The sequence below is a fragment of the Apostichopus japonicus genome, chromosome 15 (genome assembly GCF_037975245.1).
Source record: "Apostichopus japonicus isolate 1M-3 chromosome 15, ASM3797524v1, whole genome shotgun sequence".
Taxonomy (NCBI): Eukaryota; Metazoa; Echinodermata; class Holothuroidea; order Aspidochirotida; family Stichopodidae; genus Apostichopus; species Apostichopus japonicus.
The window spans coordinates 25,041,552-25,068,797 of record NC_092575.1 but is presented as its reverse complement, the minus strand read 5'-3'; the positions used below and the strand labels follow the sequence as shown (position 1 = coordinate 25,068,797).

The 27,246-nt window shown below is 37.6% G+C and overlaps 1 protein-coding gene across 1 annotated transcript; it reads left to right on the top strand.

Annotated features, from left to right (window-relative positions):
* Positions 1-994: 994 nt before the first annotated feature.
* Positions 995-26,369, top strand: LOC139980696 (matrix metalloproteinase-18-like). The gene is made up of 8 exons (XM_071992532.1): positions 995-1,355; positions 12,986-13,257; positions 13,675-13,961; positions 14,384-14,542; positions 15,144-15,289; positions 16,210-16,351; positions 20,807-21,064; positions 22,009-26,369. Exons 1-8 carry the CDS (start codon positions 1,185-1,187, stop codon positions 22,284-22,286), a joined length of 1,713 nt encoding a protein of 570 aa, XP_071848633.1. The 5' UTR covers positions 995-1,184; the 3' UTR covers positions 22,287-26,369.
* Positions 26,370-27,246: the final 877 nt, after the last annotated feature.

Below are 27,246 nucleotides of genomic sequence, written 5' to 3'. Positions count from 1 at the left end.
GAGAGGGTTTGATGGATTCAAGTGATTTGTTCCAAAGATGTGGGGGGGGGGGCAGTAGAAGCAAAACAGCGGTTTCTCCATGATCTGTAAGTGGTTTTTATTGTGATTGGACGCTACTAAGGAGAGCGCAATGCTCGAGTTGTGTTTATAACAGCTCCGATAAATACATTGGTGATAAACCGGGCATACGGAAACAATAAACGGATAGTGTTAGTATCTTGAAAAATAATTTTGATTGGGACTGGTAGCCAGTGTAATCCTCTTAATAAAGAAGAAAAAACAAGTATAGTAAAATATGAACCAAAAGCTATATAAATTCTCTCGTAAAAGTAGGATTAACCGATTCAATTTTTGACGGTTAACAGGTTAAAATGTTCATTTTTTGTTATTGTACCAGTTAAGTGGTTAATTCTTTGGACCGTCCACCGGCTATTGAAAATCATAAGTTTGATCATCCTTCACTGGACTTGTTATTTTCTGCGGACGTTCACGATTAAATTTTAAAATTTTCATTGCCCAACTAGTGACACTCCAATCGCTTCCAATCGCAACTTATATTTTTAAAATACCCACCGCTATCCACATTTCTTAATAATTGTAGATGAAACTAAACCAATCATTGCTATGAACCACAGTGTGAGAAGTTAGATACTCCTATAGTATAACGACAACAAAAGAGGTGAAAAACAAGAAAAGCCCCCCTCCCCCACCCCCCTCCAAAAACAAAGACAAAATGCCATAGATGTATAGATTGTGTAAACGTTTTTGCATAACTATATTCTAACACGTTATTACGTTTTAAGTTGTAGGTTTTAAACTCTTCGTACGCCAAGCAATAAAATTCTCATTGTAGAAGCATATACAGTGTCACAACTTCTTTGCATCAAATAATTTCTTTGTGAACAAGTGATGAGGTCCCCAATAAGCCACCGTACATAATAACTGTTTATCACAGGCCAGTTCTCGTGTATAATAGTTAATACATATCAGCACTGCCAAGATTCCGCACAGTACTAAATCAGGACACACACAGAAAGGACTCAAGTGATCGTTATTTCAGGGCTTAATGACACACATTTCATTTCCAATACCATACCCTGGCACATATATATGAAAGAACTGTGTCTTTGTGGATCAGAGGAAGAACCTTTTGGAGGAAGATTAAACCAGAAGGAATTATTAAGATGACGAGAACTAATACCGAGTGTAGTAATGTATCAGCAAGGACTTGTTACCTGTGGAGAACCTTAGCATTAGCGTTTATAGTCGCGATACAGTGTTCAAGTGCAAATGCTCAAACGGAGCCCGAGGGAGAAGATGGTGATGGCCCAGCGGCTCTCTCATCTCAGTATTTCGTGAGTACAATGTTTACTTTCATTTGTCATGACTGTAACCGATGGAGTGTTATTCTAACCAATTGGTCTCAAGGTCTACTTTGACTTAGGCCTATAGCAGTATTAGGCTTATATGCTATAACGTTAGAGTAGCAGCTCCCTGCTATAACGACCATACCACTTTCCCTTCAAGTTGTATATGGAACGTTTATTTTTTGGTATCACGAATCTGTAGGTCAATTTATCCACTGATGGTTCTTACTGAAGACTCAGAATGAGAGAGAGAGAGAGAGAGAGTAGAAAAGACACCCCCATCCCCTCCCACCTCATTTTTTTAAAATAATAATGAAAAGCTAGAATGAATAGAGCTTGAAACCGAATATATCAGACATACGTTGGAAATTTGATATCTAAAAAGTGTAAAGAATATTTTGAAAAAGTAGGTCCTAAGATTCTGCAACGTTAGAATCATTTAATGAGCATACCTCTATTTTAGTGTTACCTCATGTATGACTTGTACATAGACCAGACCGTATGCGTATGGATACAGCGTATATTGAAACACTATAATTAAGCTAGGAAGTTGTAATTTGCTCGCTGCTATAACGTGCACGTGTGTACAGATCATCCTAGAAACATATGCAAGGAACGCTGGTACATCTTGCGGTCAACCGGTCAAGTTATTGTTATTCCATGCATGAACAAGACACTTCTGATCGCGTACAATGACCGGTAAAAACAAGGTCAGGATGAAAAACTGAAGAGACCCCTTAAATGTTACTTCCCTTTATTAACAAGACGACCACTTAAAATATCAATAGACACGATCGACTGACTCATTTTCCGGTCACTTATAAACCGTCAGGGTGATTTATTGAATATCGATATTTTAATCTACTTATATAGCTTCGTAATATTTAATATGAACAATAGTTGCGCTGATAAAGCTGCACGTTACATAAATAAGGTCAGCATGCATTTATCCGTCATAAATCTTAACTTCGAGTATAGGGGGAGGGGGGGGGGGTGGGGAGGACTTAAGTTTGCTTAAATTTTACGACATTTTAAACGACCTTTAGTTGTGAGGGAATACTCACATCGCGTTCCAAAGTTACCGTAAACGCTAAGATAGCATCCTGCTGGGCGGTTCTTGATCCGTCCATTCATAAAGAATAATGTAAAAATGAAAAATCTTTCATAATTAATAAAACGTAAGCGTCGGTCAAGAAGGGAACGTGACTCCAAACTTCAATTTTAGCATGTTTAATATACATGAGATATCACGCGGCACAGGGACAAGAGATCATATACATAGTTAGGCCGAAACTGTTTTACCTAAACCTCTCTGGTGTAGGCCTATGTATCCGTCGGGAAGGTTAGGCTCTTACTACGTATGATATCATTGGATTACACTATGTGGTTTGATTTAATTAGTTCGGACAATATTTAGTCTGTCATCTTTTTACCTGATAATATCATCTTACATATATAATGCTGGTAATAATAACATCACCATGAGTAGCCTATAGGTCTTCCTACTCGTAAAACACATCATACCTTATTTATACTCCTTTAATTACATTTCCATTTATGTATTTTCTTATCTCATTTCCTTATGACACTCGGATTGAAGAACTACGTAAGTGTCACGAGTAGGTACAAGTCTGACCTATCATAATAATCTAGTTCACTGACTAGGCAATGACTGCCATGCTAGCATTCAGGAAACATTTTACAAATCCCACATCCTCATAAGAAGATCAAAGTGTCGTCTATGTTTTTATTTAATCTTTTTTTTTTTTGCGTTTCGAATTTGTAAATGAAACTATCAATACGCATGACAGAATCGTCATGAGACATTTGGTTTGGCTCTTGTAACGAGAAGTTGTCATGTTTAGTTTATTGTAAGGAAAGATCCATGAAACCTTAAAATACATGTAACGTAGTTCAGTCAATTTATCTAGAAACCCCGTGGTTCAGCTTCGAAATAATTTAGTGCTTGTTTCCTATCAATAGTGTAGCTGAGATAAAGCAGAAAAAGGGTTGGTTCCATGCATTTTAAGACTTGAAATAATATGTTGTATAAGAGTCTGAAGTCATTGGCAACCTAACAACTTAGATATAGGCCTACACACATATATTACACAGATCTAGAACCAAGACTTCAGCTCATCTTTTTGGAACGTCCTCTTGTAATTGCATGATCTACAACAACGTTATAGCGTTTAATGTTATGTCTTGTACAATACAAGTGATATTACCGTTGCGATTTAACCCAGACTAGGAAACATGATCATTCTAGTTAGAGGTAGGTTAAGTAGGTATATATTTACTCAGTTGTCTGTATGATAGATTCCAGAAATTCTTTAAGTATTCTTTATTATCTAAAGAAGGTCCCATTGCTTTCTCATGGCTTTCTCACTGACGACCGAGGAGGGGGGGGTGGGTGCACCCCTTGTGCACCCCTGATCTAAGTTCTGGAAAGGATGAAAACCGCAAAGCTACATGGGCATCCCCCTTGGCTCACACCAGGGGCCAGTCTGGGGCCCTATGGTGATCCTCCGGACCCAACGCCGGCCATGGCTTCTTGCCATGCGTTCGCACTGACGCCGCCGGCGCCAGTTTTCACTACTCGAATTCTGTACACACCCAATGGTTGCTCTCATTTTGCTGTGCCCGTGCCTTACTTCAATAATGATTGACGACATCACTGTTTCTTATCTGGAATGTAGTCTACTCAGTGAAATGAAATGTCAAAGTTACAATTAAGCAATGATGGACTGCTATCTGGATTCCAGTTCTACTTGCATAAGAAGTATACTATTATCTATTAATATGCATTCTTCATTCCCCAATTAACTCCCTCCGAGATTCACACCCTTTTGAACCCTAACGTACTACTAGTACTACCAAATCCACCCTCCCCTTATTACGGTTTAGCATGCTAAACCCGAAAATATAGGGAAACAATTGCCTGGGAGTATTCACAGAGGTACTTTGTCACTGCTCTTGACCTTGTAGGCCTCAATGAACATAACTGCCTCAATTCAAGCATAATAAGGCACTGTCCGTATAAAGGCAGTCCAAATTTCAAACGAACACAACGGACGGCATCTTAGGAGAGAAGCACACAACTGTGAAAATACTACACAGAAAGATTAATGCATGTTCTCAGCAGCGCTATTTAAGGACAGACAGTAAGAGGCATGTTCAGCTAAGTTTATTAATTCTAACCTTATTACTTCTGAAGCCTACTACACTACGCCATAGGCTAACCGATGTGTCGTATCACATACCATCGGATGTTGGTAGTGAATGGCATTTGTCAAGGCGCAATATTTATCACCTATTTGACAATAATTGTAAAGGTTCTATGACTGGTAACACAGTCTACTCTTTAATCATATACAGGGTAGATTGTAAACGTCTGTGTCAACCTTCTGATATATATTATGAGATGCCGAATGTGCAAATATTATTAATGAGTAATCGCCGTGTCGCGTCTGCTCCGAGTATTGACTCTCTCTATATATAATTATACAGTCTACTCAGTGAGTTATATATGCTTTTGTGTTACGGGTCATGACCTTCCTACACGTTGATAGCTTGGATTTATCTCTACACTGTTAATGTCAAAGAAGCGAATAAGACAATGGTACATAATTACAATTATCACATATAATTAGATAGCTTTCAACAAGTTTCACTGAATCAGTGATCAACAAGTTACCTGGAAACAGCAGCTAAGAAATAACTGGAAGGAACTTATTGACATCAACAACGACGACAGGAAAAACAAATGAACAGAACAAAAACAAACAAGTAAACAAACAAATGCCAAAAGGCATCGGCAACGGCACCAATAATAATATTTGAAATTATTAACAATAAAAATGAAGATTAAATACAGCAAATAATGTAGAAACAAAAGGGTAAGGTAGAGTAAGTATGACGTCATCAGTACATACAAACCCTACAGTTAACGTACAATTAAACCGTGGTCATCTTTTGTGTATTATTATGACTACGGTGTGCTCTGGTACATCTCACTATAATATAACCATATATGGAGAATCCCCTGTCGCAGTAAACAAATATAAACAGCAACAGTACTTATTGATTCTGTTTTTAACGAGTTATCACCGGTTAGTGGAACGCAATCACGTATGACAAGGTATTGTGACGTAATTGAATCCTTGCCATTCCACTGATAACAAAGATGGCAAAGAAGTAAAAGAAATGCCCTGTTTTTACCGAATAGACAAAACTAGAGACTTGCTGAGTATCTTTTGTAACTCTTTCAGTTAAAACAGGTTTGTAGTGATCCTTGGTCCGTTTGAGTTGGTTTAGTCCAAGGTTGTTTCTGGGTTGTTGTTAATTTGGGTTGTTCAGAGCAGGGAGCTGCTACTCTATATCAGCTCCCTGCACAAAGTATACTTCTATCCATGTGCAGTATATATGGTGAATTATGCACGGAGACTATATATTCAGGAGAAGACGCCGATTGTTCTTATGCTAAATAATGTTGTGTTCGTAACATCAGAGAGACATTTACGATGATGAAGATGATGATGATGATGATGACGATGACGACGATGGCGATGACAACAATGAATGATGATGATGATGATGATGATGACGACGACGATGACTAATGCACACGTATCCACCCAGTGAAGGGCGATCAAGGCGCAAACACCAATCATACAAAATTAAAGTAAAGTGTACATTAAAGCTTGTCATTTAAATTAAATTATGATTGTTTATGACAATAAGCTTGTAGGAAGAAAGTCTATAGCAAATGCAAACTCCCATGGAGCATATAATGTTGAAGTAATGGTGGGAGTTATTTATGCGATCCAAAGTTTCTTATCTAGGCTAACCTGTGGATCTTTGAAGTCCCCTAACTACCTGCTATATTAGTGTGTATCAGTTGTTTCCGTTGCTTGGATAAATACATTCTGACGATTCCTGGTAGTTTCAACTCCAAATCTTATATTTTAGTTTGTTAAACTTAAGACACATGTCAGATCGAAACGTTTTTTCCCTCCCTTTTAAGACGATATAGCTGTGATGATTCATGGATGCCCCATGATTCCAAAATTTAACATAAAACAAATAGCAGGTGGCCCGCGAACACATGAAATTGATTTAGATTTCATTATGTATTGTTGTGGTCACGTGATGTGTTAAAGGTTAATTGATTGGCTCCCTGCTAACCAGGAGTTACGATAAGGCGAAGTATTTTTGTTATGTAGTACAAATAGAAGAATCGAAACTGGACTCAGTTAAGCCATCTGCCTCCCCAGTCCAGGACCCCCTTTGCTCCGAGGTTCCCGGTGGTAATGACTAAAAAGAACTGTATAATCAAGAATGGGAGTACGTTGGCATTTAAAGGTTAAAGTTCAGTAGGTGGTAAAAACAGGGTAGAAACAGGAAAGAAAGAATGTAACGTTTGTATTGAAGCAACTTATTACTCCTCGAGCCCGAAAAGGATAAATGGAGATCTGGTTTGTTGAGACTATTGGATAACAGAAATTTCAAGGTATCGTACCATTCTGATGCCCACACGACGTTATACGTAATGACCGACGTTCGTGTCGACCGACGTTCGATCCTTCGACAAAGCATTGAATATTTAGGCTATACTAAGGGCTGTGAGGAGGGGGGAGGGGTGTCGTTCGAATGCATGACAGCTTATGATCCCATGCTTTAACCATTTAACGTTTACCCTAGCTGCTTGAATTGAACGAACTGACATGATTCATTAATTTCTAAATCGACGCGTAGTGTTTGCTGTTAGGCTGCGTGGAATGTGTACTGTTTCCACTGAATGTACATATTGGTACATAGCCTATAGCCTACTTGACTGAGCTTCAATGAAATGTCTCTAATATTCCATTGGGGGTCACATATAGTGAGGACTACTGATGTCAAATCGTCTTCTGACGTCATTGTATGCGAAAGTCTACAGACGGGTAAGGGTTCGCAACAGTGATTCGTGGTCGTGGTGTCATCTGTAGACACTTGATAAAATTCGTGAAAGGCTAGAGCGCGTAAAGGAAGACCAAGGGTTTAATCAGAAAGAATTTCTCAAACTATTAATCGCCCTTCCCTCCCCTTCTCCTTATCGCACACTCAACTTTCCTCTCTACCCAACTCCTCACCTCCACTATCGGTCCCTAAACCATCCGTACCATACCATACCCCCGACGCCAAAACGTACTAAAACATAGTCGTCTGTGTGAGACTATCGACAATTCCGTTCGTGTCATTTTCATAAAACATTTATCCAGCTGTCCAGACAACAGTTCTGGTTTGTCTGATGACGGTGTCCATATAGTTTCAACTGTACTATGTCAATTGAGAATAACGAAGAACGCATGTACGCACGCCTTTTTATTTACCTTTTATTGAACTTGTATTGTATTCTTTAGTATACCCTTAGATTGGGAACATATAGTGTCATACAAAAGTCCATTGGCACACGTCTGCAATAGCAAATTGATTTCCCCCCATATATGTAAACGGTTCGAAAAGTGACACGTTTGGTCGAATGAAAGGAATGCACCTACATGCGTATGAATATAATACAAGCCAAAATAACACAAGCCATTAATTATACAGTGTAGTACGGTTATTTAACGTACAGAATATATCGCTTGATAAAAGTATATCATATGCTGTGGATGTTATAATGATATCGACTCTCCATTTCAGGGAATAAACATACCTTGATTAAAAATGCTGCCGTGGGCTCCCGTCTAGACATTTGTAAGAAGAAGATGAAATATTATGGCGAAGTGTTATCTAGGACAGTGCCCTATTTAAAGAAGGTTGTGGTTTAGTCATTACTGGTTGTGGGCATGGTGTCAGTATAGCAAATTGGATGGACCAACATGTGAAGCAAAGTTTCTCATAAACTCATTGAATCGGGTGTTCAAGAAATGTTTTAAAAATGTTATTGTATTCTCTGGCACTTTAAAAATAGTAAATTCGATTACTTTTGTATATCAACACAGTAGAGCTATACGGTATTAGAAAGCAATAGTATCAAAGAGATAGAGAGTGGGGAAAACGGGGGGGGGGAGGTAGAAATGAAATACTGTACTGTTGTCAGGCTACGTGAAAGAAGTTCGACAGATATTTGAAACAAACTTCTGGCTCTATAGTGACATTCTTTATCATACCGGTATAACTTCAAACTTGACTACACACCCCGGTACCCGGTTCAATTAATGGGCCCCAGGATACATGCGTTAATTTTTTAAAGAACAATCTATTCGTTTGTCATAAAAATAGCCAGCTGAGAATTGACCCCGGGTACCAACCCGGTCCTCGAACCCCCCCCCCTCTCTTCCCAATATAACCTAGGCAGATTATAGCCTCCTCGTAAAGGTAATTTATTCCAGCCAAATTTATCTTCAACTGACACCCCCCACAGGTTCAATGTTCAACCTGTTCAACGGTTAATTCTGGGGCTTTACAAATCTGACAAATTTCCTGTATACCCTTCGTCATCACTGAAAAGAAAGTCTTGGGTTCTAGTTAACCAACGACTTTTGTTTCCTGTTTCTTTGAGATATTTTGAATCTTTATGATAGCGTAGTAAGGGGAAAGGTATTTCAGAGAAAACCACACATTACTGTATTATAACTTCGGTTACATTGTGGTTGTCGCGGTTTATAAATCTCGAGGGCGTGAAACATAAAAGAATATTGTCGTTGTCTTTTTCAATGTCAGGTGGCATGGATTTATACTTTGACCTATCCCATGATCTATATAAGCCCTCAGGTAGTCTTCTAAAAGTAATAAAGTATGCCTTCTGGACATGTTGCAACAATAGTAAATGTGGCTTACCCGTCCGGGGTGGGGAAGGGGCGGTGTATATACGCACCTGCGTATATGTGCATGGTCGACAGCTCTCTGGTCTATGATCTGTATTATTGCTTTATACGCTTAAACGTTGGGTGTTCCATGTGTAAACGTTGGTGTTTTCGCTCCCAGCAACACCTGCAACTAACATATTGTTGTTATACTTGACTCACCGCTAGGTGACAGATCCCTGCTTTGTTACCATGGAAGTTAAATAGTGTACCTGCAGTTCTCTAACCTTTAATATCGACAGCTCCCACACGGTCAACGCAATCACCAAATGCTTATGGCACACACGAAGGCCTGTAGGTTTGTGTGGGCAACTCAATTATGTAGCGGGATTTGTCACGTCTGAAAGGTTAATTTAAGGTGTAATTCCATGATTTAGGGTCACCTCCAGAATGACCTGTCAGTAGAAAAATTCTACAGCGGTTTGCAATATTGTACTCAATTTCATGATTGCCTTTATTTATGTTGCTGCATAACTGCAGGCAAGATCTAGCCATGAGTGTATTATATAATTAAATAAGTCTCATAAAGTATATGCCTATTGGGTTATTTTGGACACATTCATACAATCCAAAATGTCTGGCTGAAACCATTCATTGTGATGGATGAAATTACTCGTATAGGGTCGCTTGTATTCACAATGGAGGAGTTCGGCTTCCCTCTGCATTATCGCCAGCTGCTTTCGTGTTAACATTTACCAACCTGCATATATTATGATCATGCATGAGTAAACAGTATGCAATGGAGCTCTTTCCAATCTTTCAGCCTGGTCATGTTTAATGAGCTATTCCCTTTTCACAAGGTCTCGTTAGACCTCACTTGACATTTATAACATCGTCATGCTCATTTACGGTTACAGTCTCGATGTTAGAGGACTGGGGTTGAGAATGGGTCAAATTATCAAACTGTTTGGTGGTCGTTCGCAGTATCTCTCTTGGGTGATTTTAATTCTTTGCTGGAGGCTAAAAGAATCTTTGTGATGATGATGGCGTGTGTGTATGTATGTGATACTTGCTTGTAAACACGGTAACTTGAAAAGTTGATGATGGATTAAGTTTATATACTTGGTATGTGGATCCGTCTTATTGAATACAAGGTGCATGTTGTTTTCTTGGTTATTTTCTCAAAAATGTTTCAAACTGTATGAACAATGTCATGTTAACTCCCAAAAACTATTAAAGGGATTTGCTAGCTCACAGTTGGTAAAATGTGTCTATATTTTACATAGGAAGACAGTTCTTTCTGAATAGTGAAACAGTTTGGTTTCAAATTCTATACTGTATAATCCTTATGAGTGATGAAATTGTTGATAACCACCACAAGGGATTGCTACAAGTCTTTTCTGGTTCTCTCACTTGCTCTACATTAGTCAGATAGTTATTTTGGAATTTTGAAGAAATTGTACCTCATTAAGGAATCACAAAGCTAACTGGCTTTCTGGTTCTTAGAAAGTATACCAGGGTTACGTAGGCATGAACTGCATGGTTAATAGTATACAGTCTTATACAATCTATACTGAGGCCTAGAACATAGCGTGGAGATACTCATATAAGTTCAGATAGGTTATATTAACCTAGCTTTACCAGATAAGGACTTCTCGGCCCCCGCACTGTAACGAATCGTTGTAAACGCTAATGGAATACTTCCATAACAATTAGGAGCAGACGGCACCCGGATGACACGCGCCACCAAAGTTAGTTTCCCTTCCTCGGAAGCAATCGACAGCCATCTCGTCGTAAACAGAGAGGGTCATATATTAGACTACGGCTCAAGCAATTGTAGAAGAACGTTAAAAATACCCGTTAGCTATGTACTGTAAGTTTGTTAAATTTTGGTGGTATTAAAATTGTGCTTACATAGAAAAGAAAGTTTATCTTGGTCAATCATGTTAGGCCTTCTTTCGTCATATCTGGAAACAATATAAATCTCCATTTAGGATAATATCGACCGATATTCCTGCAGACGAGACAGACGAGATAAGAGAGGTTGCCATAACATGAGACACTCAAGAAGAACTTTAAGTGGATCTTGGAACTACCGTCATATCTGGAACAATATAAATCTCCATTTTGGTATAACATAGACGTATGTCATTCTTCACACGTGGCTCCCCGTACTATAGTACAAAAGTTTTAAGTATATGGTCTAAGGTCATGTCAGGTCATCAGCAGATGACAAAATATGATCCGTTTTCCTTTCTTAAAGGCTGCTACGTGAAAATGTTCCCATTGTGGTTTTCTTCTTCAGTTTATGTGAAATGAAACATGACTCGTCATGCTAATGAACTGCGCATGCGTGATAGCATTACTGTTGTTACTTAGGCATAATTGGAATTAACATATGAAGTTGCCAGACGCATTATGCTGGTAAGTTCGCTAATTAAGTTTATCGAGTGTTGTAACGTTGATACTAACTGTAGTGGACATATATACCCGCAAATTATACAATTTGCCTCGGCATCCATTTACCAATTGTTAGTGATTGCAGATGAAAGACAGATCTCTGACGTCACCAGGGAATATTAAATTCCACGGCAAAGTGTTTCCATAATCAATCTCTTGTTCCTGAGCAAAGGCTTGTTATAATCTCGACGTCAGCTCACCAGAACCACACATCTTGCTCCATAGATTTACAGACCTATTTAGGATTTCTAATGAATTAGTCTATAGTCTGGGAGAACTACCAATAGTCGTTGAGTAATCTGTCTTCTCTCTGTAATCCAATGGATGCCGTCGGTATGCGCATGCTTAGTCATGATGACGAAACAGCTTCTCCGAAAGAAGAGTCATTGGAGAATTTGTCGGACTAAAGTTTGTCTTACTCATCCGATAATTAAAAGAGGTTGCATTTTGAAATATAAAAATGTATGGAAGTCGGAATTGAAATTTTCGTGGGTCTTCTTTGTCAAATTGATATTAAAACCAATTTTTTTTACCGTGCCACTGTATATAAGAAGGGTTTTATATAACAGCTATATTTTTTTTGTCGGATATTGGGTTAATTCCCCATGGTTTGAATCACAAGAAATAAAATATCGGTTACTCAGTACACGTGCGTCATCTGCAATCAAGCGTTTTATTCGCAAGCACAACAAAACGTTCATGTGGTATGCTATTTTTAAAGGGTATGTCAATGTTTGCAAGCGACAAATTAAGAAAGAAAAAACATGTATTTTGCATTGTTATTGCTGTAAACAATGACATGCACATGTTCATAAAAGGTCTCTGTTTCCAAACTTTCAGTTTACATGTTTCATTCACACAGGACGCCAGTCTTCCCAAATATAACGCTGTTCTCGACAAGTGTATAATGATACGTTGAATTTGTTTAATGAGGTTGTGTACTCACGTCTGACGAAAAAAAAAACAGGGTTGAGGGCTACAGCCCCGGTGGTCGGGTTCAATGGGGGGGGCGGGATATAGATATGGATATGTATTGACCAAGGTTGTATCAGGTCAAGGGTATGTCATACACCCATGAAAGGTGCCATGGAATTGCCATTGAATTATGAAGAACACAAAAAGCGACGAGTCAGGCGAGAAACTTGTCCCAGGGGCCTGACCAGGCTATCGACGCCCATGTGACATATAAATACATACATACATACATATATACATTCATGCATTAAGTACATACATAAATACATACATAAAGTATGTTACTCAAGTAAGTTACAGTTTTCAACATATTTGTAGAACAAACTGGAGTATTTATATACATAATGTAGTTTTCATTTATATTTCTTTCTTTCTTTTTCCCTTTTCTAGGGCTATTTACAAAAATATGGATATGCTCAAGCAAATGGACCTGACGCAGGAACACTAAGAACGCAGGAAGAGTATTCGAGAGGGTTACGAGCATTCCAATCCATGTATGGATTAAGAGAGACGGGTACCCTTTCAGCAGAGACTAAAGAACTCCTGGACAAACCTAGATGTGGTATCCCCGATGTACAACCACGCGGTGGACCAGGACAGATAAGGGCTAGGCGATACGCTCATTCCGGGCTGAAATGGGGCAAGAAGGATCTGACGTATAGGTGAGAATATATTCTATTGTCTTTGTTATTAAATTTGATTAAAATTCCAAATGGAAGGTGAGGGTGGGGGGTGTTAGGGTGTGAGAAGAGGTGGTAGATGAGCAGCATGTCCGCAATACTGTTGAACACCTAAATTGGTTAAGAAGGGGCGGCCTTCTGTGAGGGTAGGGATTCAGTACAACAACCTGAGGGGGTAACAATGTTTGTGAATGACAGTTCAGGCTACACGTTCAGTTTTGCGCTCAAATATTTCTACGTTTAGCTAATTTGTTGTTTAGCTAATTTGCTAATTCCTAGAAAGACATTTTACACCCACTATCAAGAATCATTGAATTATATAATGGTACCCTTTTGATGTGTTTGCAAAATGTGGGACATTATTTTTAACCCCCAAAAATTATCCTCTCTTTTTACAAGATTCCTAAGTTATACCAATGATATGTCCCAATCGGACCAAGTACACGCCATCAAGAAAGCCTTCCAGGTGTGGAGTGACATCACACCTCTCACATTTACCGAGAGATATACCGGTGCTGCTGACATCTACCTGAAGTTTTCGATATTCGATCACGGTGACGGTTACCCATTCGATGGAGAGGGCGGTACCCTTGCGCATGCGTTCTTCCCGGATCCATATCTACGGGGTCTTGAGGGCGACGCCCATTTCGATGATTACGAAAGCTTTACGGTCAATACTGATGCAGGTACAGGTTCTTACGTAATTTATGGATTTAAATTCCAGAGAAAGAGAGAGAGAGTGCGTGTGTGTGTATGTAAAAAAAAAACATTGAACACTCACTGCAGCATCTCATTTTATTTTACATAACTTTATTTCTTGGCATATATTTGACGTTCAGTATAAAATTAATTTTCAGCAAGATCAAAGATTTTTCCCAATTCCGATTTGCGAGATTTTTTTTGTGTTTCTTTCCTGGTGTCGAATCACAGTTGGAACCTATATAGGCTACCACCAGTAAAAGTTTTAAGACGGGGAAGGATATTTTTTCTGTGGTCGACATTCAGGGGTAGACTATGTTTTAAGTTGTCCTTCCAATGTCTTCGCAACTTTATATTCCATTTCCAGGTTTCTACAAGCATTTATTACTATTATTTTTTTTTCTTTCAGGAATTGATTTATTTATTGTTGCTGCCCACGAGTTTGGTCACAGCCTCGGTTTGGGTCATTCGACCGATCTTTCAGCACTGATGGCGCCATTCTATAGTGGATACAAGGCCGACTTTAGACTACCCTATGATGACCAGCTAGGGATCCAACTCCTCTATGGTAAAATTAAGGAATATAATATTCATTTAATCCCATATGCTAATAAAGTATATCATTTTGCAACCAACGGCTTGCACTTTGGAAATACTTCGGTTTTGTCAGATAATGTTCTTTCCGGAACACACGCTATATATAGCGCAATTATTTCACTATACATACACGAGGCATAGTAATAAGGCAAGGGTTATTTTCATGTCATTTTTTTTGTAAATTTACAAATGGTTTCCTAACGACCGGCGCGAATATACACATTTAAGTCATAATTCCGTTTGGCATTGCCAAATTTTATATCACATTCCATCCAAAATGAACCAGAAATGGAAACGTTTTTTCCGTTGAATTCATCAGTGCCCTTTATATAAGACGACGGTGACGAAAAAACGAAAAAAAAATAACAAATAAAACTCCCAATTTAAGAATACCTGAGTACCAACTATTTGCGTCTTCTTTGTGCTATTTTTAGGATTATTTATACATTCAATCAAACCCTTTGCCTATCCTACATAGGATTGTCTTCAAGTTAAACATCCTTGCATTTAACGCTATGAAATATCTTTGTGGTTTCAATAATATGATGTCGTGACGTAATCTTTTTTTTCAGGTGCGAAGCCCTACGATCCAAATGAAAATGAACCAGAAGAGAAACCACCTGTTGTTACACTCCCCCCTCCTAAGCCTGGTGATGATAGATGTTCCAAGGTCTATGATGCTATTTCATCCATTAGAGGAGAAATTTTCTTGTTTAAGGTTTGAATTTTATCTTTTTTTGTCCTCTTTTTTTTAATTATTTGCAACTAAACATAGCATATTGTTCAATTAAATGAATTGTTCTTTTTATATTTACGAAAGCGAGCAAGTACTTCTGAAGACAAGAAATAAAATTAGGGGTTATAAGTAATCGAGATATACGCATTAAGATGTATTTGTATCGTTGATATATACATTTTGAAGTAAGTTTTCAATGTCAAAGCTTCACCGTCCAGAGTATCATCTTGGGTGTTCTACATCATGTTAGGTTAGAAATAGAACTAAACATAGTCCTTTAACTATCATGTGGTTGGAGAGAAAAATGTGATTCACACAGGAAGTATGTAATCATTCCCGGAAACCACAAATGTTTTATCTCATGTGATGTCTGTGAAGTACTGGTTATAATATCATTACATAGAACGTGGGAAATGCAATTACAAGTTACAATCCATGACAGAGTGTTTATTTAAAAGATTAAGTAAACCGTTATATGCAACGTTCTTTACATTTCTATTCCATGATCTATTTTGTTTTCCATGGATGGGACATTCCGCCTTTGGCCCAATTAGTAATTAAGTCTTAACAGTGCATGAATCAACCTGGTCTATAAATAACGAGAAGTGGCAAATAAACTGTTTAGCCTTTGCCGCGTGATTAACGTTTAGTTATAGGTACCTCCCGAACATATACTCTTTCTTTGCAGGAAGGGGAAGAGGGGCAGTGAGGGGCAGGAAGATCAATTTGAGTTTCCTCATTGAGTATTTTGTGCAATAAAACAGCATCATGTAACGACAAAGTACTTAGATACAAATATGAAATAATATATTTTAAAAACGTTCCCTACAGAATTAATCTTCAGACCTTTTCGGTTTTATGAAATGTTTCAGACACGTTATCACTGACATCTTAATTTACAGGGATCAAACGTTTGGAGAATGAGGGTCTTGGGCCAACCGATGGAAAATTATCCAATCAAGATTAGTAGTTTCTTTAAAGATCTACCCAAAAATATCGATGCATCCTACGAGAGATTTGATAGCACCATCATGTTCTTTAAAGGTAAGTTGTCATTAATTCAGCTGCATATAATGAATAATGGTAAATCCGAAGAGTGAATTCGTCCATCGTTATCGTGTGTTTCTGAAACATTTGGAATAATATGTAGGCCTACATACGGTGGGCCCAGTAAACCCTAAAAGCAAATGTAAATGGAGCGGAATAGCTACGCAACTTGGCTGTCCATATCGGTTACTTTCTCCAAGTGGTTGATCTTGTGGACGAGAGATTGTGCAATTTGTGCAAGTGCTTTCTTTATCAATTAAAGAAGAAGGAAGGCATCGAAAAAGTTCCCATGTGGATGCAATAGTTAAGTTATATCCTTGCTTTACCATAGTACGTTCATTGTCACACTGCAGCGTTTACTTGAGTGTTGTGCGTTGACGGAGCCGAAATTATGTGTTTGTGTGTAATGGGGTAGGGGGGGGGGGGGTGGAGGGTGAGGGAGCGAGCGAGCGAGAGATGAAGATTTTCTGTTACAGTAAATAGTGTAAAAACTTAACCAGCCTCAACCCGTGCACAAACGAACAATTACAGGTTCAGTGACTCTGATTGACTATTCATTGACCATCCAAAACACATTTATGCCAATTTAAAGAGTGAGAGGTAGGGGTGTTGAGTTCGAAGAGGGAGGGTAGCTGGAAGTGGATAGTCGGAACCCGTACCGTGTGTCATATTAAGTTTCGACGTACTTGTTGTAGCAGACGTGATGTAAAGATATGGCATATACTGTTGTAGATATCACTGTATCCCTCAGTTCTAATTAAACGTTATTTTCTTTCCCTTTATCTCAACCGATCAAAAATTACGAAATCATGTTAGTGTGCGGTCTATACCGTGTAGACAGTTCAATTACCTCCATGGTTCAATGAAGTAATACTGTTATCATGTGTGACGTAATGTGTTAAGAATTACAGCGGTTTTACCTGGAGTTGTTACAGCTGTCCCTGCTCATGCGTAGTGTGAAACTACACATTGTTGTTATGACAACATTCTATGACCGTGCGAGATGGCATGCTTGGTAACCCACAATACACTGGAGAATAAGGAGATGATAGACCATTGAAAAGCATGCTTGTAATAAGATAAAAAGTTTTAACTGATAACTCAGAACTGACTGTTTATTTGGAGGCACCATAGATGTCAAGACAACAGCTTGACTCGTTTAAGCTAACTCCAATCATAACAAAGTCACGTGGGTTAATCAGGGTGCTGGTATTAACAGCTCAATGGTTATAAATGAGATAAAGATATCTTCTCCTCTCTTGTGTGCATTGTCCTCTCGGAAATTGAGTATTTTAATGTTGGTTTTAATTTACCTGATTTGGCAAATTACTGTGAAATTTAGTCGCTGGCTGTATGTCGTTTGTCATTATTCAATGAAACAAAATGGCGACGAAATCCAAATCATCGAAAGCAGTAGTTATTCGTTAGCGATAGTATAGTTCATTTTGGTTACATCTTTTACAATCTTATATGGAATGATACTCCCTAGATTTGGTAAAAATATTGACCAAACGCGAATTGTTGCTATGAACAGATGAAAGGTTTTAATGAAAGGGCAATGTCTTTTTTTGTCGAACGTAGTCAAGAAGCAGGCCTAAACATAAAATAGTTACAAAACACGAGGTGAGACTAGAAAGTGTTTTTGTTTTCGAAATAAGCGATGATGAATTACATCCTGCTGACTGATTGATCTGTAATTACCTATAGTGATGGCATGTATTTAATGATGTGCAGTAATTAACTATGGTAATGGCATCTATTTAATGATGTGCAGTAAACGGTGACTCAATTGGTTGGAAATATTAGGACGCGCTGAATGATTCTCTGTTATAAGGTAAATTAAAGAAACACTACCCTCGGTTGAAAACTGATCGTGCGGATAATGGTGGGACAGATGGGAGAGGTAGGGAGATGGGTAACTAATATTTTTGGAGTAGGGATTACACAGAGGAGACGGAGGAGAAGGTTTGGTAGAACAACGAAAGCTTAATTCTTAAATTTATAATTCTTTAATTTCATGTTCTTAAATTTCTGTGTAGTACGGTATCTTTGTATGATGGTAATATGTGGCCACTGAATCAGTTTGTTATATTAATTCACACTTTGTGAGTTTCTAATATACCTGTTCCGCGAATTAATCAATTGTAAAATGGACAATTCTTGGTAAGTGACTGTGATTTTGTCATGATTATCACCATAGCGATGCCTTCATAGGCCAATTACTCTTCCTGTGGCAGTCTTAATTTAAAGAAATGTTCGTTATTAAGCATACAGTCACAAGTAATTACTGAAGTGTGTCATAGCTTCTCAGCAATTGTTATATAAAGGTACAGTGTCATTCACACTCGTTATTTGTCAGCAGTGACATGGTATATCAGTAGCTTTCTAGTCACTTCGCCCAACAACCATTTCGCCCAACTGCCATTTCGCCCAACCAGCCTGGTCATTTCGCCCAACCAGCATGGTCATTTCGCCCAACCTTATTTTTACTAATATTCAGTCAGAATAATACTACTTTTTCTATTCCACTAGTTCAATTTGATTTATTTTGGGTAAGGTTACTTCGTAATAGGTAAATAAAGTGAGGTCCGCTCGATATCGATCGGAGTCTGAGCAGTTATTTCGGGTATAATGGGAGGATTACACTACTTAGTCGTTTACGCATACAATGGAAGTAATATTATTATACAAACAAAGGGGAATCGGTGTGGAATAATATAACCGTTTCTATTCCACTAGTTCAATTTTATTTATTTTGGGTTAAATTATTGGAAGTTATATTATTATTATATGGAAGTTATATTATTATACAAACAAAGGGGAATCGGTGTGGAATATTATATAACCTTTTTTTTTTATTTCACTAGTTCAATTTTATTTATTTTTGGTTAAATTATTGGAAGTTATATTATTATTATATGGAAGTTATATTATTATACAAACAAAGGGGAATCGCTGTGGAATAATATAACCGTTTCTATTTCACTAGTTCAATTTGATTTATTTTTGGGTTAAATTATTGGAAGTTATATTATTATTATATGGAAGTTATATTATTATACAAACAAAGGGGAATCGCTGTGGAATAATATAACCTTTTCTTTTTTTATTTCACTAGTTCAATTTTATTTATTTTGGGTTATATTATTGGCAGTTATAGTATTATTATATGGAAGTTATGTTATTATACAAACAAAGGGGGAATCGTTCTTCATAAAAACCTATCAAACCTAACCCCTAAAACACTGATCCATCCTACTGACTAACAATTCCCGAACGTTTCCTTACTAAAGTTATACAAAGTAAAGGACTTCAAGTTTCCTAATATTCCTTAATATTCGAACGTTTACTATCAAACCTAACCCCTAACACACTGATCGATCCTCAAGTTTCCTTAATATTCGGTTCGTATCCTGTGACGATTCCCGAACGTTTCCTTTTGAAGTATCATATTTAATCAAGGTTGGGCGAAATGACCAGGCTGGTTGGGCGAAATGACCAGGCTGGTTGGGCGAAATGACCAGGCTGGTTGGGCGAAATGACCAAGCTGGTTGGGTGAAATGACCAGGCTGGTTGGGCGAAATGGTAAGGTTGGGCGAAATGGCAGTTGGGCGAAATGGTTGTTGGGCGAAGTGTCCTGCTTCCATTACATCTATAACATTGTCACGGGCAATGCCATAGTATATAAGTTGTGTACATCCAGACACTGTACTGTGTAATTACTTCCCGAACATACAACGACATATTTCTTTAATTTATGATTTCGAGATTAAAACTGTATCGGTAATAAATCTGCCAACCTCTTCCGATAAGTTTTCGTAGAAATGGTGAGATTTATATTACTTTGCGGGGTACATGGATGAATAATACCCTTGCCTTTCTTTTATATACCCACTTCTAGACGGGTCATAAATTGTAATGGAGATATGGTGATATGGATATTACTTTTTCTTTCAAAGCAATTTGGTGGTGCACGATATATGCTACTTAAATATCGCTCTGGCAATTTTCCAATCTTTGAGAGAAACTAGCATTGCATGTTACCCGCAAATGATATTTTGGCCTATTTCCAATACGAAAGGAAAAGCACAAGCCATTAAATATGTAACTGAACCTTTTTGTTTATATTCTTTATGACAAAGAGAGTGCAAAAATAATGATACTGTGATATCATGATAACATAGGGCCAAGAAGACTCTAATCCAAGCTGTACTTCGCCCCTCCCTCCCTCCATCCCTCCCTCACTCCCAACTAGGTTTCATCAGTATAACCCCACCACTATAGAAAATAACTTTAAGTACACACTTGCCCTAGCATTTTAAATCTTACATCATAATCGCCATTACAAAATTGTAGCAATTTATAACTTAATAACAAAGTTATCTGACAATATTTTATTTCATTATGGGAATTTTGTGATTTTGTTATATATATATTGTTTGTACTTTACAGGTGCGGAATACTGGGAGTATGATAACCTTGAAGCAAGGGAAGGATTTCCAAAACCTATCAGTGAATTGGGACTGCCTGATGATATCGATGCTGCGTTGCCATGGGGATATACTGGGAAGACATATTTCTTCAAAGGAAAGAAGTATTGGCGTTATGATGAATATGAGAAGAAAGTTGATGCTGACTACCCGAAGTTGATCAGAGAGGGATGGAAAGGCGTGCCCGGAAATCTGTTTGCTGCTTTTAGACATTATGACGGTATGTCCCTTTTTATTACCTTAAATATGTAGTAATATGTTTAATTAATACTTAATTCACTCCCTCACACCCCCTGTGCCCTCTTGAATATTCAACAGTCATACTGCAACGTTAATAAACGGCTTGTTGACATTAAAATGTTTATAACATTGATACTATGAGAAGTAGATCGTTTTGATTTGAAACCAGCCTACAGTTCTGCACTGTCCCGGTTTATCGGCCCTTGATGCCTTTTACTATACCGGCCAACACTGTACATTACTCACAGGCTAGTTATTATGGTACGTTAAAGTATGGTATGGTATTATAGTGGCCTTCTGTGACAATCAATGTTATCTCTGGCCATCGTAGAAATTCAATCGAGAACCCCTGTCGTAAAGCATTGAAAAACGAAAACCAGTTTTCATAATGAGTTTTAGCTCAGTGGTTAACGCCGGTGCCTTTCAATTATAGGTCCCGAGTTCGAGTCACTCCAAGATTAATGTATGTCGTCCAGTTACAGAGTTGTTGACAATTGAAAACTCATAATCATGGACGTTAAAATATGAATCTAAGAGACTGACTGGTCAGCTTGCAGCTTTGATAATCCAATGATGGCTTCCTCGCGAGTTCCTGCTTGCAGGAGGATCTAAAATCTAAAAATGTTGTTGTGTCAAAGTTTCTTTGACTTTTATTATGCAAATGAAATGCAGCTTGTGTGTTCAGTGGCACAGTAACTATTATTTAGCTATCATGTGTTTCTTTGCTGAACTCGACATTCTCTTGGAAGAAATGAACAGGTTAACGCATTAGTTAATGATTAATTCAAATGGGGTCGGATGTGCCATTTCCTCACTACGCCATTGACGTATATTTATGTATCAAACCTATGTATAGAACGAAAGCCAAATCCGTGCAGTTTTTCGATTGTGACTCATAGCTTGTGTTTGTTCGTTTCTCAACAGGTTATTCATACAGTACATACTTTCTGAAGTATAGACGGTATTGGCGGTATGATGAGAACCGCGGTAGTGTTGATGAAGGATATCCTCGGATATTCGATGTTGACTGGATGGGATGTGCAGTTGGAGACCTAGAACTGGAAGGGTCTGATGGCGACATCCAAGAATACTTCCCATTCAAGACCACCACTGATGATGGCACAAATAGCGCCACCAATTTAAGAATTAACATTTTCATGGCGTCCTGTCTCTTAATTTTATTAAGTTTATTCCAGCGGTAGACGCTGTAAGCGCAAACGCCGATTCTTCGTTACCATTGAAACATACACGTGATTTCAACCTTCGTACGTTGCTATGAATTAAGGTGAGCAAGTGGCGCGGTAGGGAGGGGTTGGGGAAGAGATGGCAAGGATATATCGTATTTGATGTAGACTGCTTTGTTTACACAAGTATCCTATTCTATTTAATTGCAACTGTGTGTGAAGGTTAGGGGAGAGGTGCAGAAATGAACCCAGGCAACGGATATCCCTATTGGCTATGATGCTGGTATATGCAATAATGCAAGGAATTTATCAGTTTGATGGTAAATCTACGACATGACCACCCTATTTTCAAAATTGTTACAGGTCAACAAATTTGGTTGCAAATTCAAAGCTTTAAGCTGTGATTTTTTTTTTAACAGGTGTGAACTTTTCAGATATGATATTTGTTTTTAAATTTTGATGGTTGACACACATTTTTATACAAAGATAATTTACATAAATTAAAATAATCAAAATTGACACAGAATAAAATAATCAAACTTGACACAGAATGACTGTTGATATCAAGCTTGTTTTACGAACGTTAACCCAATAATTTTTAAACTTTCTGCAGGTTTGTCTATGTGTAATACTTGCATTGACAAATATCATAAATAACTTGAAATTTGCTCTGCGTTCCATTTCAGCTGCTACCTAATTAACCTAATTATCGCTTCCTTCAAATGTCAAGCTGTTATCCAAAAATCATATATACTTAATATTTTGAGAAATATTCAAAAAGGAATGAGTTAAACCTCCAAAAGGCCTATAGCGTCCATGCAAAAATGAAAGAAAAGGAATCAAAGTTAATTAGTTATACGAATTAGTTCACGTTGTTACTTTTGTCAGAAATAGCGTGACCTACATTTGGATAATATATAGCGCCCTCGGCGCCCATTTACCTCCTATTTTGCTTGCTTTATGCAAGTACGCCATTAGCTAGTGCATGGTAGTAATGCATTGGCTGACGAAAATATTTGTATTTCTGAGTAAGACGTTACAAATCAAATGTCACACAAGATTATTGTCACGCTGTTACCATTCTTTGATTTGTTTATGACATATTTTATCACTAGTCAATGATGTTTTGTTTTTTTCATTGGAATGTTAAAGATGAGAGTCTATAAGATGCACTCATAGTGCTTAAACAGCAAAATGTTCTAAAAGCTCAAAAGTTTTACCTTTTTTTATAAAACAAAGGGGAATAAAACATATCTTTTATAGCGTCACGTTGTTACCCCACTTATTAATATTCATTCTTCCTATATTTCAGGGAACTTTGAAAAAAAAACTTATCTAGTTGAATGCTATAATATTTGAAAGTTGCACTGAGGCTGAACCTTTACCCTGTCTCTAATATTTGCACTTTAAAATGTAAAAAAATTCTTCCAAAGCGTCACAATGTTACCGTGGAATCACCCTCTAGTAAATGTTATTCTATAGTGCTGTTTCGTTAATTCTACAATGTTATGTTGTACATTACAGAAGCAGTTTTTGCTTTATCTGCCTTTTATTCGTTTATTCCCTCCACCAAGTACTAGCCATCGCTTTCTTAAATGTTCAACTTTGTTTTCTACTTTTACTTTGTAAATATAACTTAAAATACCCATTAAACTAAATATTTCCTTTCTTAGATTTAAAGAACTGTTCGAATTAGTTTTTCTAATTTTCGATGTAGAAAATTATTCTTTGTGTTGAAAACTATAGCTTCCTGTATAGCCTTGTTGACACTATTTCCTAATACGCAAAGCGTAGTGGTTGTGGTTTATAATCTTAATTTTAGCAGTTGAACAGTTGCAAAAAAGTACATGTTTATATGATAGATGTTGTGATCATTTCATAAATGACCACAACTCTCTTTCGTATATTTTCGGCAACTACGACACCATTTTTTCTTACCGTGGGATATTGATAAAATTTATCCTAGATAATTTCAAATCTATCACGTTGCTTAGTGTGTAATCTTCACTCATTGGTTATCTGTTTGTGCGTGGAGATGACGTCACACGCTATTATGTGTAAATTGTCCAGCTCTTTTAATTAATGAGTTGATAATTATTTGAAAGTTAGTTCGTGCATGGAATTAGAGGACCGCTCCTTCTTTGGTACCACATACTTCATGCAAAATAGAGTTAGAAGCTGTGTCATTTTCAATAGTGTTAGAAGCTGTGTCATTTTCAATAGAGCTAGGAGTTGTGTAAGTTTTCACTAGAGCTAGGAGCTGTTTAATTGTCTTCAACATCTAAAGGAATTCCGTGTGTGCATAATTAAGCATTTGTTCTGAATATGTCCAGGATAAATTTGGAATTTGAAAACCCGTGAACTGATATTAATTTAGTATTATCTCTTTGTAACTTTTCATTTTCTTTTCTTTGTAAATAGTTAACATTTGTAAATAAACCCTGCCTTCCATTTGTGTGTGTGTGCGTGTGTTGCATTAAGGTAATTATAACTCTGAATAAAGAAACAGAATGTATGACAGTGATGTTTACAAAAAGTCCAATATCATGAATCATGGTCGTACATTCCGCTTGCAGAAATGTTTGGTGGTAGAAGCTTTGAGCGTCATAGCCTATAAGGTAAAATAAATACGACATGATATCCTAAGCGCCAATTCAGTAACGCTTTAATACTGTTAGGCTACCTCTGGACATTTCTCTAAGCTGTCGTTTTTTTGAAAACGTCATCTTTTCATTTATCTGCCTCATTAAATTTCATTTCAAATTCCAAATTTTATGGTCACGTGATCGTATTCATCTTACTTCCGGTAACGGCTGACCAAACTGAGCAGTAAGCAATCTGTAGTGTAGGCTATGTGTATGTCGACGAAATGGTTTCTTTTTGATCGCTTAGCAAATGCAGGAGCACAAATACATTGCTACGAGCGAAGTCACCATTTCAGAAGTTGGCGTCGATTTACCAATCTTTTAGCCTAAAACTCGGGTAGTTGATATTTTCGTTAATTTGTGTACATACCATTTAAGTTATGAAAGTCAACCAACTGCTCTAAGTTAATGTGCATATCGCGGAACTGCTCAGTTCAGCTAAATGTTGTACGATAATGACTCGGTAAGAAGGTAGCAGTCGTGTTTTACAAATTTTCACTCACCTGTCTTTCGAACTCAGAAAGAATTTCAGATATTCGAAGGTTTCCTCGCTGGCGAGGAATTGCCTCACTGATTTTCTTCTTTTAGTATTGATTGCATCGTGAAATGTAAATTAAAATGGATTGCCACAAGTGAGATAGACAATTATCGTCAGATATCTAAATCTTCTGGAAATACATGCAATAGTCTAGTCAGTGCTTACTTTTGTGGTACCTTTTCTTTACCTTTTATTGTGGGGGACTGATATATATGTAAATTAATGCAACTGTTGACATGCAACTGTTAACTCACTTGCTCTACATTAGTCAGATAGGCATGTGGAATTTTGTGCGAATTGTACGGCAAGGAATCACATAGCCAACTGGCTTTCTGGTAATTAATTATTATTGATATTATTTTATAACTACCAATATTTATACATTTAATGTACATGTGTTATTACGTGGTGTATGAAATCCATATAAATGCGAACTTATGTGACTCGTGACAGAGACGTCATTGTGTTGTGTTGTTTATTCAAACGGTTTACGCCTCATGTAAAGGAATGGTGTATTCCATCCATGTAAAACTCAACTCATAACTAGAATGTTCCACAATATTCATAGGTAATTTTTGCGTGTTAGTAAAACAACGCGGCGATCCCTTAAAGGGAGTTGGTATATACGTTTACTGGAAATTGTTCACCTGGATGTCCAAAATTGTCAAAATTATTCTCAAGAAAAGTAAACTTAAGTCAACTAATGACCTTCAGTGTTATGAGAGTTGAGAATCAAAATAACAGACTGCCTAAACTGAGCGCAGGAAACTGCGTTAAGACCCTTAATTTAATGGTAAATGTGTGTGTATATCTTTTTCATTTTGTATCGCATTTGTTTTACAATGTCAATGTATTGCTTGTTTTTATTAACGTACAAACTTCTTAATTTAATAATAATATTGCTCAAAACTGTAACAATTGCGTCATTTCTTCATTTTACCTGTTTCTTTGTCTCGGCCGATATTTGGATTAATAAAACTTCCGTTGTTTTAATGTGCATGAATTCTTTGGCTGTTGATCAAGGGTTCACAACAGGTGGCCAAGGGCCTCGTCCCAATGTGCGGGGGAAATACAGGTGGCGCACAACCTTGCGCTATTCGGGTATGCGGTTCATTATGGGCATCAGGCTTGTACACCTTACTGGCCTACCGTTCACATTATTCCAGGTAGCTATTCCTGGCCTCATGCCCCAAGGCCGAGAAGCGATTTTCATAATACTTTTTAAGAAAAGAACCTGGGCACGAAACCAAACTACCGAACGACTGATCCGCTCTCAACCCAGTCTCCTTGCATCGGGACTGTGACTGTGTAATCATAGTCGGGTGTGCATCACCATTCCCTCGAAAGGGAACATATATTACACATGATCTTAGCCAATAATACTTTTTAAGAAAAGGTCGCCCAGGTAAGAACCTGGGCACGAAAATCAAACTCCCGAACGACTGATCCGCTCTCAACCCCATTCCCCTTGCATCGGGACTGTGACTGTGTGATCATAGTCGGGTGTGTATCACCATTCCCCTCGAAAGGGAACAGATACTACACATGATCTTAGTCAAAAGGCCGAGAAGCCAAATGGAGTTCGTGGAATAAGGATTGTGCCATCATTAACCCCTATTAAAATGATAGCAACTTTGCCTCACGTTCAATATAGCGTGCACATCATATAATTCCTATATCAGTTTCTAATTAAAAGAGTCGAAGATTAATCCATATTTGTAATTTGGAGGAAGTTCTCTGAATACCGCGAATCAATTAGTTCATGCTTCGTTCTTTGATTATCCAATGCCCTGAC